At 48.7% G+C, this 16,193-nt stretch overlaps 2 protein-coding genes and 1 pseudogene across 9 annotated transcripts in view; 2 read left to right on the top strand and 1 right to left on the bottom strand.

Annotated features, from left to right (window-relative positions):
- LOC133107602 (uncharacterized) overlaps nt 1-16,193 on the top strand; it is a 980,437-nt pseudogene that overhangs the window by 94,296 nt on the left and 869,948 nt on the right.
- LOC133108701 (uncharacterized) lies at nt 1,900-9,258 on the bottom strand. The gene is made up of 3 exons (XM_061218377.1): nt 9,101-9,258; nt 6,140-6,949; nt 1,900-3,447 (listed from the first exon to the last, which is right to left on the bottom strand). The coding sequence occupies exons 1-3, from the start codon at nt 9,233-9,235 to the stop codon at nt 3,367-3,369; spliced, it is 1,026 nt and encodes a 341-aa protein (XP_061074361.1). The 5' UTR covers nt 9,236-9,258; the 3' UTR covers nt 1,900-3,366.
- Nucleotides 15,247-16,193, top strand: part of atm (ATM serine/threonine kinase) — a 55,830-nt gene continuing 54,883 nt past the window's right edge. For all 8 annotated transcript variants that reach the window (XM_061216270.1, XM_061216273.1, XM_061216272.1 and 5 more), the window contains exons 1-3: nt 15,247-15,382; nt 15,690-15,822; nt 15,915-16,033. In XM_061216270.1, coding sequence (XP_061072254.1) covers nt 15,751-15,822; nt 15,915-16,033 — 191 coding nt within the window. In that variant the 5' untranslated portion in view covers nt 15,247-15,382; nt 15,690-15,750. The remainder of the gene's footprint in view (nt 15,383-15,689; nt 15,823-15,914; nt 16,034-16,193) is intronic.

The following is a 16,193-nucleotide window of genomic DNA, read 5'->3' as shown; positions in this document are numbered from 1 at the left end:
GGAGGATAGAGAGGGTAATGGGCAGGGAGGATAGAGAGGGTAATGGGCAGAGAGGATAGAGAGGGTAATGGGCACAGAGGATAGAGAGGGTAATGAGCTGGGAGGATAGAGAGGGTAATGGGTAGGGAGGATAGAGAGGGTAATGGGCAGGGAGGATAAAGAGGGTAATGACCAGGGAGGATAGAGAGGGTAATGACCAGGGAGGATAGAGAGGGTAATGACCAGGGAGGATAGAGAAGGTAATGGGAGGATAGAGAGAGTAATGAGCAGGGAGGATAGAGAGGGTAATGGGCAGGGAGGATAGAGAGGGTAATGAGCAGGGAGGATAGAGAGGGTAATGAGCAGGGAGGATAGAGAGGGTAATGGGAGGATAGAGAGGGCAACGGGCAGGGAGGATAGAGAGGGTAATGGGCAGAGAGGATAGAGAGGGTAATGGGCAGGGAGGATAGAGAGAGTAATGAGCAGGGAGGATAGAGAGGGTAAAGGGTAGGGAGGATAGAGAGGGTAATGGGCAGAGAGGATAGAGAGGGTAATGGGCAGGGAGGATAGAGAGGGTAATGGGCAGGGAGGATAGAGAGGGTAATGGGCAGGGAGGATAGAGAGGGTAATGGGCAGGGAGGATAGAGAGGGTAATGGGTAGGGAGGATAGAGAGGGTAATGGGTAGGGAGGATAGAGAGGGTAATGGGCAGGGAGGATAGAGAGGGTAATGACCAGGGAGGATAGAGAGGGTAATGACCAGGGAGGATAGAGAGGGTAATGGGAGGATAGAGAGGATAATGGGCAGGGAGGATAGAGAGAGTAATGACCAGGGAGGATAGAGAGGGTAATGGGCAGGGAGGATAGAGAGGGTAATGGGCAGGGAGGATAGAGAGGGTAATGGGCAGAGAGGATAGAGAGGGTAATGGGCACGGAGGATAGAGAGGGTAATGAGCTGGGAGGATAGAGAGGGTAATGGGTAGGGAGGATAGAGAGGGTAATGGGCAGGGAGGATAGAGAGGGTAATGGGTAGGGAGGATAGAGAGGGTAATGGGCAGGGAGGATAGAGAGGGTAATGGGAAGGGAGGATAGAGAGGGTAATGGGAGGATAGAGAGGATAATGGGCAGGGAGGATAGAGAGGGTAATGAGCAGGGAGGATAGAGAGGGTAATGACCAGGGAGGATAGAGAGGGTAATGACCAGGGAGGATAGAGAGGGTAATGGGAGGATAGAGAGGGTAACGGGCAGGGAGGATAGAGAGGGTAATGGGCAGAGAGGATAGAGAGGGTAATGGGCAGGGAGGATAGAGAGGGTAATGGGAGGATAGAGAGGGTAATGGCAGGGAGGATAGAGAGGGTAATGGGCAGGGAGGATAGAGAGGGTAATGACCAGGGAGGATAGAGAGGGTAATGGGCAAGGATTTTTGCCATCACTGAGAGTTTGGAAATCGGGCAAAAGTTATTGAAAATGGAGGGTTCTCTTATGTAAGGGGAGAACATATGCCACTTTCCAGGGTTAGGTATTATGTTGGACCTAAGACTCAGATTAAAGACCTAAGACTCTGATTAAAGACCCAAGACTCAGATTAAACACCCAAGACTCAGATTATAGGTTTTGCAATAATATCTGCTCCTAACTTTAAAAGATAATGACCGAGATTGTCAGGACCTGCAGACAGGATCATCGCCGTTGAAATATATCCAGAGAGAAAACGGTGAAAAGAGGCAATGTTGCCAGTGGAAAACCTGTATAAAATAGCCATTAAATAATTAGTTAAGGCTGCCATAATTCGACATAAAATGGTGAAATCCTGTAAATTTATACAAAGATTTCAGGAGAAGGCTATACACATTTTAATAGCCAATTTGCTGGGACACAAGGTACATGCGACAAAGATTCTGGAAGGTGCTAGGATCAATGTTCTCATCCTTGTCAGTGTTGATACACACTGCTCCTTAATATTACATACTTTGGGGAGAACCCTGTATCATTATCCCATAATATCAACTCGATGGACCACCTCAGTCCCCCTCATAACACAGCCAGGGAGGCACTCTGTACAGAACAGGGACAGGGAAGGTGTGTAGTTGAACTCGGGGGAGAAAACACACCAGGCTTTTACTAGATACAGTGAGCTCCACGTTTGGGGCAAATAAATCTTTTCTCGAATTGGCTCTGTACTTTACAACTTTAGATTTGTAATCAAACAATTCACGTGGTTAAAGTGCAGGTTCTCAGCTTTTATATACATTTTGGTTTCACCATGTAAAAATGAAGGCACTTTTTATGCATAGTTTTGACACACAGCCCCACATTTTATGGCACCATAATATTTGGGACATAGAAATATTATGCAAACGAAAGTGACGTTTACCCTTTGCATGCAAAGACTGCTTGAAGTTTGTGACCTGCAGACATGACCAGGGTCTCAGTATGTTCTCTGCTGATGCTCAGCCAGGCCTGTACTGCAGCCATGAAATGCATGTTCAATTGGGAGTCCAGACAGAAGAAAAAGCCAACATGCAGGAAAACATACACTGCGTTCTACAAACGCAGATATTCCAAGGTCTTTAAAAAAAATATTACAACAGGCAATGACTTGAACCATAACAATAAAATGACTCCTGTTATGAGCCAATCGTCTTTCGATATCTGAAATTTTATCGAAATATTTAGAGCCGTTAGTAGCACTGCTAGATTCAAGGAGAATGTGCTTAATTTGAATGAGAAGTTGAAACATGAAGTATATATATATAAACAGAAATTGCTCCTAGGGTTTTTAAAAGCATTATCAGCCTGTTCTAAAGGCCAGCTGGTAAAAATGTGTTTTGATTAGAATAGCAAAACATTATTTGTATCTTATTTCATCCTGCTAACCCTGCTATTTCATCCCAATTCTGTATATAGTCTATGGCAAAATAACAATAACAAAATTATTCTCAACTAGAAAATCGACTTTTTGTCTTGTAAGAATATTTTCTGAATTATATAATTCATAACCAAAGTCTTCCGATATGTGGAGTGTTATTGGCCTGATTTCCCTGGTATCCATGGAAGAGTGATGGAAGACTTCATGATGGTCGGAGTTTTGTTATCAATGTTTTGATGTAGTGATTTGAACCAATCGTAGCGTCATGCTCCAGAATGTGGACCAATGGCTTCTGAACATCTGTGGAATGAATGTGCAAACCTGAGTTGTGGAACAGTACTTGATATTTCATTGACAAGCCTGCCTCTGGGGAAAATACAAGTGTAATTAATGCTGGAGCAGAGCTCCTGTCTGTGGTCCTCAGTCTAGTTTGGGCTGCTGGGATAGCCAGGCACAGCGATAGGGTGTCCAGGGCTATGCTATTCCCCAAATGGAAGCAGAACCCAGAACAGCGCTCTCCTTATTCGTCATAATGCAGGGAAGACAGGAACTTGTCCACATCTAGGTCATCAGGGAGGCAGTGCCGCAGTCTCTTGCGTCTCTGCTTGAGAAAATTGAGAGTTTATTGGTCAGAGCAGACAGCTTAAATGAACAATGAACATATTAAATATAGGTGCAAGCAGCGATTAATTAGTTTGCCACACTTTGCAAATGTAGGAACTTTCATAGTTTCATTCCACTGTCCAATAAAAGAAAGTCATGTAACTTGAACATTCTAAAGCAACTTTAAGTAAATGCTTCTGAGGAATTGATAACCTAAACAAAACCTAAATCGGCGAGCATAGTTAGCATTTGGCTCTTTTTGCCGCTAGTTCAGGAACACATTAAGAATTCAATTAGCATGTTAGCATAGATAAGATAAAAAATAAAAAATAGTCTTCAGAAGGCTGCATGTTCCAATCCAGGGTAAGGCACTATGAGTACACCTTTGACCAAGAAACTACATTATTAATTAAAAAAGTGTTTTCTGTGATACTTGATATGTTTTCATGAAATTCTGACTGAAAGGGCAGCGGTAAGCGACATACTGACTGCCTCCCAGACGGAGAGTGACAGGGCACTATGTGCTGACTGCCTCCCAGACGGAGAGTGACAGGGCACTACGTGCTGACTGCCTCCCAGACGGAGAGCAACAGGGCACTACGTGCTGACTGCCTCCCAGACGGAGAGCAACAGGGCACTACGTGCTGACTGCCTCCCAGACGGAGAGTGACAGGGCACTACGTGCTGACTGCCTCCCAGACGGAGAGTGACAGGGCACTACGTGCTGACTGCCTCCCAGACGGAGAGCGACAGGGCACTACGTGCTGACTGCCTCCCAGACGGAGAGCAACAGGGCACTATGTGCTGACTGCCTCCCAGACGGAGAGCAACAGGGCACTACGTGCCGACTGCCTCCCAGACGGAGAGTGACAGGGCACTACGTGCTGACTGCCTCCCAGACGGAGAGTGACAGGGCACTACGTGCTGACTGCCTCCCAGACGGAGAGTGACAGGGCACTACGTGCTGACTGCCTCCCAGACGGAGAGCAACAGGGCACTATGTGCTGACTGCCTCCCAGACGGAGAGTGACAGGGCACTACGTGCTGACTGCCTCCCAGACGGAGAGCAACAGGGCACTATGTGCTGACTGCCTCCCAGACGGAGAGCGACAGGGCACTACGTGCTGACTGCCTCCCAGACGAAGAGCAACAGGGCACTACGTGCTGACTGCCTCCCACAGACGAAGAGCAACAGGGCACTACGTGCTGACTGCCTCCCAGACGGAGAGCAACAGGGCACTACGTGCTGACTGCCTCCCAGACGGAGAGCAACAGGGCACTACGTGCTGACTGCCTCCCAGACGGAGAGTGACAGGGCACTACGTGCTGACTGCCTCCCAGACGGAGAGTGACAGGGCACTACGTGCTGACTGCCTCCCAGACGGAGAGCGACAGGGCACTACGTGCTGACTGCCTCCCAGACGGAGAGCAACAGGGCACTATGTGCTGACTGCCTCCCAGACGGAGAGCAACAGGGCACTACGTGCCGACTGCCTCCCAGACGGAGAGTGACAGGGCACTACGTGCTGACTGCCTCCCAGACGGAGAGTGACAGGGCACTACGTGCTGACTGCCTCCCAGACGGAGAGTGACAGGGCACTACGTGCTGACTGCCTCCCAGACGGAGAGCAACAGGGCACTATGTGCTGACTGCCTCCCAGACGGAGAGTGACAGGGCACTACGTGCTGACTGCCTCCCAGACGGAGAGCAACAGGGCACTATGTGCTGACTGCCTCCCAGACGGAGAGCGACAGGGCACTACGTGCTGACTGCCTCCCAGACGAAGAGCAACAGGGCACTACGTGCTGACTGCCTCCCACAGACGAAGAGCAACAGGGCACTACGTGCTGACTGCCTCCCAGACGGAAAGCAACAGGGCACTACATGCTGACTGCCTCCCACAAACGAAGAGCAACAGGGCACTACGTGCTGACTGCCTCCCAGACGGAGAGTGACAGGGCACTACGTGCTGACTGCCTCCCAGACGGAGAGCGACAGGGCACTACGTGCTGACTGCCTCCCACAGACGGAGAGCAACAGGGCACTACGTGCTGACTGCCTCCCTCAGTGTGCAGTCTGGGCTGCTTCAGAACGCGACCTCTGGAGCTCCTTCAGAAACCAGTAACATGGCCTCAAGATCGCACTGATAACCACCTTCGTGATACTGGCCAAGACCGTTCACGATTCTCAGGCTTTAGGTGAAGCCAGCTTCCGCAGAGGAACCCTGGGGATGTAGTCTTCGCAGTGCAGCCCCCTGGTTTCTGCCTCCAGACCTTCGCAACAGTGTCTTATTCTGCCTTTGTGCCAGACGGCTCTATAGCTCCCTCTTGTGGACTTAACACAAATAACAGGAAGCACCGAAAATACTATTTCATGGCCGAGCTTTTCACAGAATAAGTTTATTTTTTGGAGCAATTGGCAGCCCTAATGTAAGACAGGTCCTGGACGTCCCAAAGGGCTCCAGCATCCGCTGCATGAAAACATAAACATTTAAAACATTGATTTTCTTACCTCAAAGTCAGTTTCAAGAAGCCAAGTGAAGTGATTTCATTATTACCTACTACTTTAATAAATAGTAATTGGATAGATTTCTGTGCTGGCTCACAGTGCAGCAGACAGGATATAGCCCCTGTAATCTACGGCAGTTTGCTGAGTGGGGATGTTTACTCTCTCACAGCCTGCTGCTCACCTTGACCCTTGACCTGTTGGCTGAGAGCTGCGGCTGGCTCCTGGAAGCGGGGCGGGGGAGAAGCTCATGCTGCAGGCTCTTCCTCCCCCCGCAGGAGTGGGGCGCCCCCTGGTGGCCCCTGCATCTCGGAGGGGTGATGGCCTGAGACACGATGGTGCGGGAGAGTATGACCAGCGTATGGGCGGCCATGTTGGTGCCTGGGCTGCAGACTGAGGGGGGGCCGCCCGGGGGGTCCTGCAGTTCCAACTTGGCGGCCCTGTGTGGGGGGTCCTGCAGTCCCAACATGGCAGCCCTGTCCGGGTCAGGCCCCGGGGCAGGGGTTCTGGGGAGGGGCAGAGGCTCAGAAGGACTCTGCTCCCCAACATGCTGCAGGGTCTGTGCCCTCTGCCTGACGGGGATGGCGGGCATGGCGGTGGTTTGTTGAGGGCAGACCGGGACTGGGAAAGGTGGCCGTGGAGAACGGAGGTGGGCCCCAGAGGAAGCTGTAGCCCCTGAGAGGGGCGTCCCCGGGTCCCTGTCCCCCAGCCGGGCCCCTGTGTGTGCAGGGTCCTCCAGGGATCTTGTGCTCTCCCTGTGCCCCAGGACCGCCCCGATCCGCCCGGCCGCACGCTGCCCCTGTCTGACCGCTGAGCGAGTCCGCTCCGCTCCCCTTCCGGATCCCGTCTCCTCCTCTATCTGTGCGGGGTGTGATCTCCTGCCGGGTGGATCCGGTCCCGCCGGGTCTTCACCCCCTCCCGTTCTCCGGGGCCCCCCCCTTATGCAAGCACCTTCCCTGTGGCCATCGAACGGCTCCACTCCAACCTCGCTGGCCTTTAGAAGAACACACAGTTTATTCAACCCAGTGGGGTAATGTACCTGAGCCACTAGGCTACAGGCTGCCCCAGTCATGTACCTTAGCCACTAGGCCACAGGCTGCCCCAGTCATGCACGTTAGCCACTAGGCTACAGGCTGCCCCAGTCATGTACCTTAGCCACTAGGCTACAGGCTTCCCCAGTCATGTACCTTAGCCACTAGGCTACAGGCTTCCCCAGTCATGTACCTTAGCCACTAGGCTACAGGCTGCCCCAGTCATGCACGTTAGCCACTAGGCTACAGGCTGCCCCAGTCATGTACCTTAGCCACTAGGCTGCCCCAGTCATGTACCTTAGCCACTAGGCTACAGGCTGCCCCAGTCATGTACCTTAGCCACTAGGCAACAGGCTGCCCCAGTCATGTACCTTAGCCACTAGGCTACAGGCTGCCCCAGTCATGTACCTTAGCCACTAGGCTACAGGCTGCCCCAGTCATGTACCTTAGCCACTAGGCTGCCCCAGTCATGTACCTTAGCCACTGGGCTACAGGCTGCCCCAGTCATGTACCTTAGTCACTAGGCTACAGGCTGCCCCAGTCATGCATGTTAGCCACTAGGCTACAGGCTGCCCCAGTCATGTACCTTAGCCACTGGGCTACAGGCTGCCCCAGTCATGTACCTTAGCCACTAGGCTACAGGCTGCCCCAGTCATGTACCTTAGCCAATAGGCTACAGGCTGCCCCGGTCATGTACCTTAGCCACTAGGCTACAGGCTGCCCCAGTCATGTACCTTAGTCACTAGGCTACAGGCTGCCCCAGTCATGCATGTTAGCCACTAGGCTACAGGCTGCCCCAGTCATGTACCTTAGCCACTGGGCTACAGGCTGCCCCAGTCATGTACCTTAGCCTCTAGGCTACAGGCTGGCCCAGTCATGTACCTTAGCCACTAGGCTACAGGCTTCCCCAGTCATGTACCTTAGCCACTAGGCTACAGGTTGTCCCAGTCATGTACCTTAGCCACGAGGCTACAGGCTGCCCCAGTCATGTACCTTAGCCACTGGCTACAGGCTGCCCCTGTCATGTACCTTAGCCACTAGGCTACAGGCTGCCCCAGTCATGTACCTTAGCCACTAGGCTACAGGCTGCCCCAGTCATGTACCTTAGCCACTAGGCTACAGGCTGCCCCAGTCATGTACCTTAGCCACTAGGCTACAGGCTGTCCCAGTCATGTACCTTCGCCTCTAGGCTACAGGCTGGCCCAGTCATGTACCTTAGCCACTAGGCTACAGGCTGCCCCAGTCATGTACCTTAGCCACTAGGCTACAGGCTGCCCCTGTCATGTACCTTAGCCACTAGGCTGCCCCAGTCATGTACCTTAGCCACTGGGCTACAGGCTGCCCCAGTCATGTACCTTAGCCACTAGGCTACAGGCTGCCCCAGTCATGTACCTTAGCCACTAGGCTACAGGCTGCCCCAGTCATGTACCTTAGCCACTAGGCTACAGGCTGCCCCAGTCATGTACCTTTGCCACTAGGCTACAATCATGTACCTTAACCACTAGGCTACAGGCTGCCCCAGTCATGTACCTTAGCCACCAGGCTACAGTCATGTACCTTAGCCACTAGGCTACAGGCTGCCCCAGTCATGTACCTTAGCCACTAGGCTACAGGCTGCCCCAGTCATGTACCTTAGCCACTAGGCTACAGTCAGGTACCTTAGCCACTGGGCTACAGGCTGCCCCAGTCATGTACCTTAGCCAATAGGCTACAGGCTGCCCCAGTCATGTACCTTAGCCACTAGGCTGCCCCAGTCATGTACCTTAGCCACTGGGCTACAGGCTGCCCCAGTCATGTACCTTAGCCACTAGGCTACAGGCTGCCCCAGTCATGTACCTTAGCCACTAGGCTACAGGCTGCCCCAGTCATGTACCTTAGCCACTAGGCTACAGGCTGCCCCAGTTATGTACCTTAGCCACTAGGCTACAGGCTGCCCCAGTCATGTACCTTAGCCACTAGGCTACAGGCTGCCCCAGTCATGTACCTTAGCCACTAGGCTACAGGCTGCCCCAGTCATGTACCTTAGCCACTAGGCTACAGGCTGCCCCAGTCATGTACCTTAGCCACTAGGCTACAGGCTGCCCCAGTCATGCCCTACACTGTGTACACCTCACCGTGTCTGCAGGGGGTCTGGAGCTCACTGGAACAGGAGGCTTTGTCCACCAGAAGGTTGGGCCGCTGGTGCACTGCCCAATCAGGTTGAGTTTGGGGGCGCTGGAGCTCCTGGCGGACACCTCGACACACAGCATCCTCCTGGGGCTCTGGGGCCGGGAGCCCGAGGGGGGGGCGGAGGGAGGGGGCGAGGGGGGGGGCACTGCTCCCCCCGCTGTGCCCGAATCTGGAGAAGATGCCACCGTTCCTGAAATGCACACTACCAAATGAGGCCTTAAAACTAGCAGCACTCTCTCACCTCACCCACGGGACAAAAGATAAATAATGCATTTTTTTGTTTCTTAGCATGCTAGTGTGTCGCCTCACTTGCATTTTACAGATAAATTCAATTTAACATGAAACTATTCAACCAAATGATATACAGAGAGGTCCATAAAGACAGTGATACAATTACCACTGAAAACTATGAATTCGAGGTTTAAGTGGCAGCTTTAATTTGAGAGTATTTACATCCATTTTGGGTTCCCCATTAAGGGACCAAAAGTAACTTGGCAGTTGGCTTCTGATTGCCATTGGAGGCTGTTATTAGCCTTGGTCAACATGAGGACTGGATATGCATTAAACTGAGCAGTAGGTACACTTTAGTGGGAGGTAAAGCTGAGCATTGCTGGGCTGAATGACCTGCTCGCATCATTATGTCTTTTTGCAGCAGTAAAACAAACTGAAAGCTGAATTCTCACCTGTATCTGCAGTTTGCTTTTGAGGAGGCTCTATTCTGGGATGTGGTGCTGAGGCTGAAATAAATGTTAACACATGAGAAGCAGAAGCACAAATACGCTGAGCTGGGAGCTGGTTTGAACTGGTCAACTAGCTAGCAGCTGTTTCTGTTTTTTTCAGACGGGATGGTTCTCGTAAGAGAACATCTTACCAGTAGCTGTTGTTCTGGTCCCCTCCTGTGAGCCATGCCGAGGTGACCTGCTGTGTGCAGGTCTGAGGGTCTGTGGGCCATGCCGAGGTGACCTGCTGTGTGCAGGTCTGAGGGTCTGTGGGCCATGCCGAGGTGACCTGCTGTGTGCAGGTCTGAGGGTCTGTGGGCTGCTCCGTACGGCACTCTCAGCTTGGCACAGGGCACTCGGCTCACTACCAGCCATGGCCTGACTGGGTCCAGGCCCATCGTCCTGCTCACTACCAGCCATGGCCTGACTGGGTCCAGGCCCATCGTCCTGCTCACTACCAGCCATGGCCTGACTGGGTCCAGGCCCATCGTCCTGCTCACTACCAGCCATGGCCTGACTGGGTCCAGGCCCATCGTCCTGCTCAATACCAGCCATGGCCTGACTGGGTCCAGGCCCATCATCCTGCTCACTACCAGCCATGGCCTGACTGGGTCCAGGCCCATCGTCCTGCTCAATACCAGCCATGGCCTGACTGGGTCCAGGCCCATCGTCCTGCTCACTACCAGCCATGGCCTGACTGGGTCCAGCCCCATCGTCCTGCTCACTACCAGCCATAGCCTGACTGGGTCCAGGCCCATCGTCCTGCTCACTACCAGCCATGGCCTGACTGGGTTCAGGCCCGGGGGGTTCAGGCCCGGGGGGTTCAGGTGGGAGGGCCAGGCGGGGGGGCGTGAAGGATGCCGCAGGGGCGACGGCTGCCGGGGGTGGGGCTTTGGGTGTAGTGGGCGGGGCCTTTCCTTCACAGGGCCGTGTGTTTCTGAGGGGGAGAGGGTGCGCCATCTTTCTGCGTTTGCTGCTTTTGGGCTCGTCTGTATTTCTCATCCTCAATGTCCTGGCCTCCCACCCGGACACCGCCATTTTAGAGCCTATGAGACAAAACCGCAGCTTTCACATCTGCTGCTATTACTGCTATTATTATTATAACTGCGCTTGCTGAAAATTAATGAGACAGGACATAATGAATATATCATTGAGGCAAAGCGCAACTGACAGAACACATGAGCCTGTCTCTGTAAAACGTCATGGACAGCACATCTATTGATGCTTTATGAATAGTCTCAGGTGTGATGTGCAGGCATGTGATACTTTATGAATACAGACTCAGGTGTGTACAGGTATGTGATGCTTTATGAATACAGATTCAGGTGTGTAGAGATATGTGATGCTTTATGAATACAGACTCAGGTGTGTACAGGTATGTGATGCTTTATGAATACAGTCTCAGGCGTGTGCAGGTATGTGATGCTTTATGAATACAGTCTCAGGCGTGTGCAGGTATGTGATGCTTTATGAATAGTCTCAGGTGTGATGTGCAGGTATGTGATGCTTTATGAATACAGTCTCAGGTGTGATGTGCAGGTATGTGATGCTTTATGAACACAGTCTCAGGTGTGATGTGCAGGTATGTGATGCTTTATGAACACAGTCTCAGGTGTGATGTGCAGGTATGTGATGCTTTATGAATAGTCTCAGGTGTGTACAGGTATGTGATGGTTTATGAATACAGATTCAGGTGTGTAGAGATATGTGATGCTTTATGAATACAGACTCAGGTGTGTACAGGTATGTGATGCTTTATGAATACAGTCTCAGGTGTGTACAGGTATGTGATGCTTTATGAATAGTCCCAGGTGTGATGTGCAGGTATGTGATGCTTTATGAATAGTCCCAGGTGTGATGTGCAGGTATGTGATGCTTTATGAATAGTCCCAGGTGTGATGTGCAGGTATGAGATGCTTTATGAATACAGTCTCAGGTGTGATGTGCAGGTATGTGATGCTTTATGAATACAGTCTCAGGTGTGATGTGCAGGTATGTGATGCTTTATGAACACAGTCTCAGGTATGATGTGCAGGTATGTGATGCTTTATGAATAGTCCCAGGTGTGATGTGCAGGTATGAGATGCTTTATGAATACAGTCTCAGGTGTGATGTGCAGGTATGTGATGCTTTATGAATACAGTCTCAGGTGTGTACAGGTATGTGATGCTTTATGAATAGTCCCAGGTGTGATGTGCAGGTATGTGATGCTTTATGAATAGTCCCAGGTGTGATGTGCAGGTATGAGATGCTTTATGAATACAGTCTCAGGTGTGATGTGCAGGTATGTGATGCTTTATGAATACAGTCTCAGGTGTGATGTGCAGGTATGTGATGCTTTATGAACACAGTCTCATGTATGATGTGCAGGTATGTGATGCTTTATGAATAGTCTCAGGTGTGATGTGCAGGCATGTGATGCTTTATGAATAGACTCAGGTGTGATGTGCAGGTATGTGATGCTTTATGAATAGTCTCAGGTGTGATGCGCAGGTATGTGATGCTTTATGAATACAGTCTCAGGTGTGTACAGGTATGTGATGCTTTATGAATAGTCTCAGGTGTGATGTGCAGGTATGTGATGCTTTATGAATACAGTCTCAGGTGTGATGTGCAGGTATGTGATGCTTTATGAACACAGTCTCAGGTATGATGTGCAGGTATGTGATGCTTTATGAATACAGTCTCAGGTGTGATGTGCAGGCATGTGATGCTTTATGAATAGACTCAGATGTGATGTGCAGGTATGTGATGCTTTATGAATAGTCTCAGGTGTGTACAGGTATGTGATTCTTTATGAATACAGTCTAAGGTGTGTACAGGTATGTGATTCTTTATGAATACAGTCTCAGGTGTGTACAGGTATGTGATGCTTTATGAATACAGTCTCAGGTGTGATGTGCAGGTATGTGATGCTTTATGAGTACAGTCTCAGGTGTGTACAGGTATGTGATGCTTTATGAATACAATCTCAGGTGTGATGTACAGGTATGTGATGCTTTATGAATACAGTCTCAGGTGTGTACAGGTATGTGATGCTTTATGAATACAGTCTCAGGTGTGATGTACAGGTATGTGATGCTTTATGAATACAGTCTCAGGTGTGTACAGGTACGTGATGCTTTATGAATACAGTCTCAGGTGTGATGTGCAGGTATGTGATGCTTTATGAATTGTCTCAGGTGTGATGTGCAGGTAGGTGAAATGAAGCTTACAGCTCTGGTCATCAGGGAGAGTCAGAGAGCTCTGCAGACACCTGTGGAGAGAATCAACAGTGTCCTGAATGTGTGTGATCTCACCCAATGGGATTTTCACACACACTAGTCTCTAGAGTTTGAAAAGAATGGTGCAAAAAACAAAAAAAATCCAGTGAGCAGCAGGTCTGCAGACAGAAATGCCTTAATTAATGATTAGACGTTAATGAGAGACGTCAGGGGAGAATGGCCAGACTGGTCAAAGCTGACAGGAAGGTGACAGTAATGCAAATAAGCACACATTACAACAGTGGTATGCAGAAGAGCATCTCTGAACACACAACGCATCCTAACTCCAATTGGAAAGTCTAATAAATACCCAATAAAGTGCTCGGTAAGTGTATATATAAAAACTGTACTTCAATTCTAAAAATAACTATTTACATACTTTATTTTGTTGAGTGTAATGTCTAGCTTTTTCCATAGTGATGTCATCATGGCTGGGGCTTCAATTTCTTGTTTTGTTTCTATGAGGGGGAAAAATATTTATTATATTATTCTGCATAGATTTTTAGGCTGTATCATATTATTCTATCAACTTCCATACCTGTAAACTTGGCTGCGACATATTCGGCCAGAATTGCAGTCAGATTTTTTCCAAACAAAGACTGAAATACAACAACAATTGGGGTGTACATAATTTAATTTCAATAAATTAATACAACAAGTAGGGGATTATAACACCACATTAATACACGTCTACAGTAATCTGATGTGGACAACCAATTTTACCGGACATAATTGTAGCGTTAATCTCATGTGTGCAAAGAAATAGGTGGAGGAATTATTGTGTATCCAACGTTATTAGAACCGTGGCGTATTTTACACAAGTAAGTCTACTCACAAATACACATGCAGAAATTGCCCCACTGTTGTGCTGGTGACTTCCGTACTCCTTCAAATGTGGGCTCTCCAGGACGAACGCCCGAATGGTGCTCCACAGCCCCTCTCGCTCAAGGTATCCTATTAAACGTGCAAAGTGAAAGGTTATTATTTCAGATTTACTTCATTGTTGAACATTTGAATCGAGAACGGTACTCTTAGCATTGTATACTGTACATAGGATTGTGAGCGAACTCAATGAAACGAAACGAAATTAACAACCAATGTCTGGTTTACCAATGAAAAATATAACAATAAGTTTCTTGTTTTACAGCAGATCTCATGGTTATCAATCGCCACTGTAATTATACATCGGTTATACTGATTACTAGCTAATGCCGTAATATTTTCGGGGAGTAAGTTAAACAAAACACAGATTCGAATTAGGTGTCCACATCGACGAAATATATTAAATAGTGTAATCCAGAATCTATGTAATATTCCGACAGGTCAGACTGGTCGTCAGATAAGTTAGTTGACACTCGTATTACGAGTCGTAATACACAAGCTAGATAGCTACTAAGCTAGCAAAAGATGAAGGGTTGTTGATCTAACTTACCTAAAACTAGCCTCGCTACGTCCGACGGCAGCAACATAACTGATTACTTGTGGAGTTTTTTCCAGCTTTTGTCTGTTGAAAATTGATTAATGCATCAAAGCTCATTTATTAGCTATATTATACAGATTGCCGCTTAGCTATATGGTGCTAAACATGTTGCACCTCTCTGTTGTTCAAATTGGCGCGGAATTTCTGTCACCTGAAATACGTAGGAGGAAGAAACGCACGGAGCGACGTTGGTCCAATCATCCACTGAATTAAAAGTCACGGAGTATAACAATAGTGATGCGATGTTACACAGTTACAAATACTTTATCTCATCCTATCACCCCAATCTTCTAGTCATAAGCTAAGTAGAAACAAGAAAGGAATATTTAAGTTATTTTGTATAATTATGTACATTTAATCAGAGATCATTATTCAGTTAGGCGCTGCAATTATGGTTTGGACAAAACAGGCATGCGCAGTGAGATCCCAGGATCGACTTTAAAACCCCCCAAATGTAGCTAAATTAGTCTAATGCAATATATGACTATACGATACAGTTAAGATATTGGGTGCATGATTTCGTTAGCCTAACGTTGCCAGACAGTATATATTAAGCAAAAACATAGCTATGTAAATGGTTAAACACGTTTAACGTATAGGTAGACGTGAATTGCGTTTCAAGGTGGATGATGGACAAAGACTTTTATTTTGAAGTGAGCATTATTTACAGTCACAGGAAGTACAATCGGGTTCAAGCGCATCTCCATGCTGTGATTCTGACAGCAGTAGCTATAAGTATAACTGCAACAGGGAGCGCAAAATCAAGTATGTAAACAGTTGATTCATACAAATAACAAACATCCATCAATGTGGATGCACTTTACTTTCATACTTACTGAATTTTCTTGAACCTCGAACTAACAATGACATGTCTAAAGTTTACATTTTAATTTACTAAACTATCTATCAACATCTGGCCACTAAGAAGAGTGAAAACAAGAGTGCTGAAGTTAACGTTGGATGTTTCTTTGCTAGTCTATAATTGTATATTGCAAGTGAGCTATGCCGAGCTATGAGTGATTTAAACCCAAAGCAGCGGCCTGTCTGTATTTGCCTGTCTTGTGTCTTGAAGAAATCTGGTGTGGTGAAGTAGCTGGCGTGCTGGCCGGCGGATCTTGCCCGAGAGTGCAAACATGAGCTTGGCACTTCATGAACTCTGGCTTTGCTGCCGTGGATTAGAAAATGACAAGGCCACGGAGAGGAAGGTAGACGCCATGCTCATATATAGAAACAAAAATATACCGCATTAAATCTGCATGTGATAACGCCAAATGCTCTACATCCCTTCACCGTGCAGAAAGAGATGGAACGATTCAGACGACTCATCCGTTCCCCCGACACCGTGGAGGAGCTGGATCGCGTATCAAGAAACAGAGCGTCTACAGCAAATCAGCTCACCTGGGATGCTGTATTTAGGTACATACCATTGCAATCGATTAAGTCACTTGATTTCAATAACACATTATCTGGTGCATCTTGTTCCGAGTTGACAGTCTCAGTTTAACATCTTGCAATATACAACTTTGCTGTCCTGCTAAAACAAGTTGCAATTGATACTAAAAGCTGGTTTAAGATG

The sequence above is a fragment of the Conger conger genome, chromosome 13 (genome assembly GCF_963514075.1).
Source record: "Conger conger chromosome 13, fConCon1.1, whole genome shotgun sequence".
Taxonomy (NCBI): Eukaryota; Metazoa; Chordata; class Actinopteri; order Anguilliformes; family Congridae; genus Conger; species Conger conger.
This window is presented reverse-complemented; position numbering and strand designations above follow the sequence as displayed.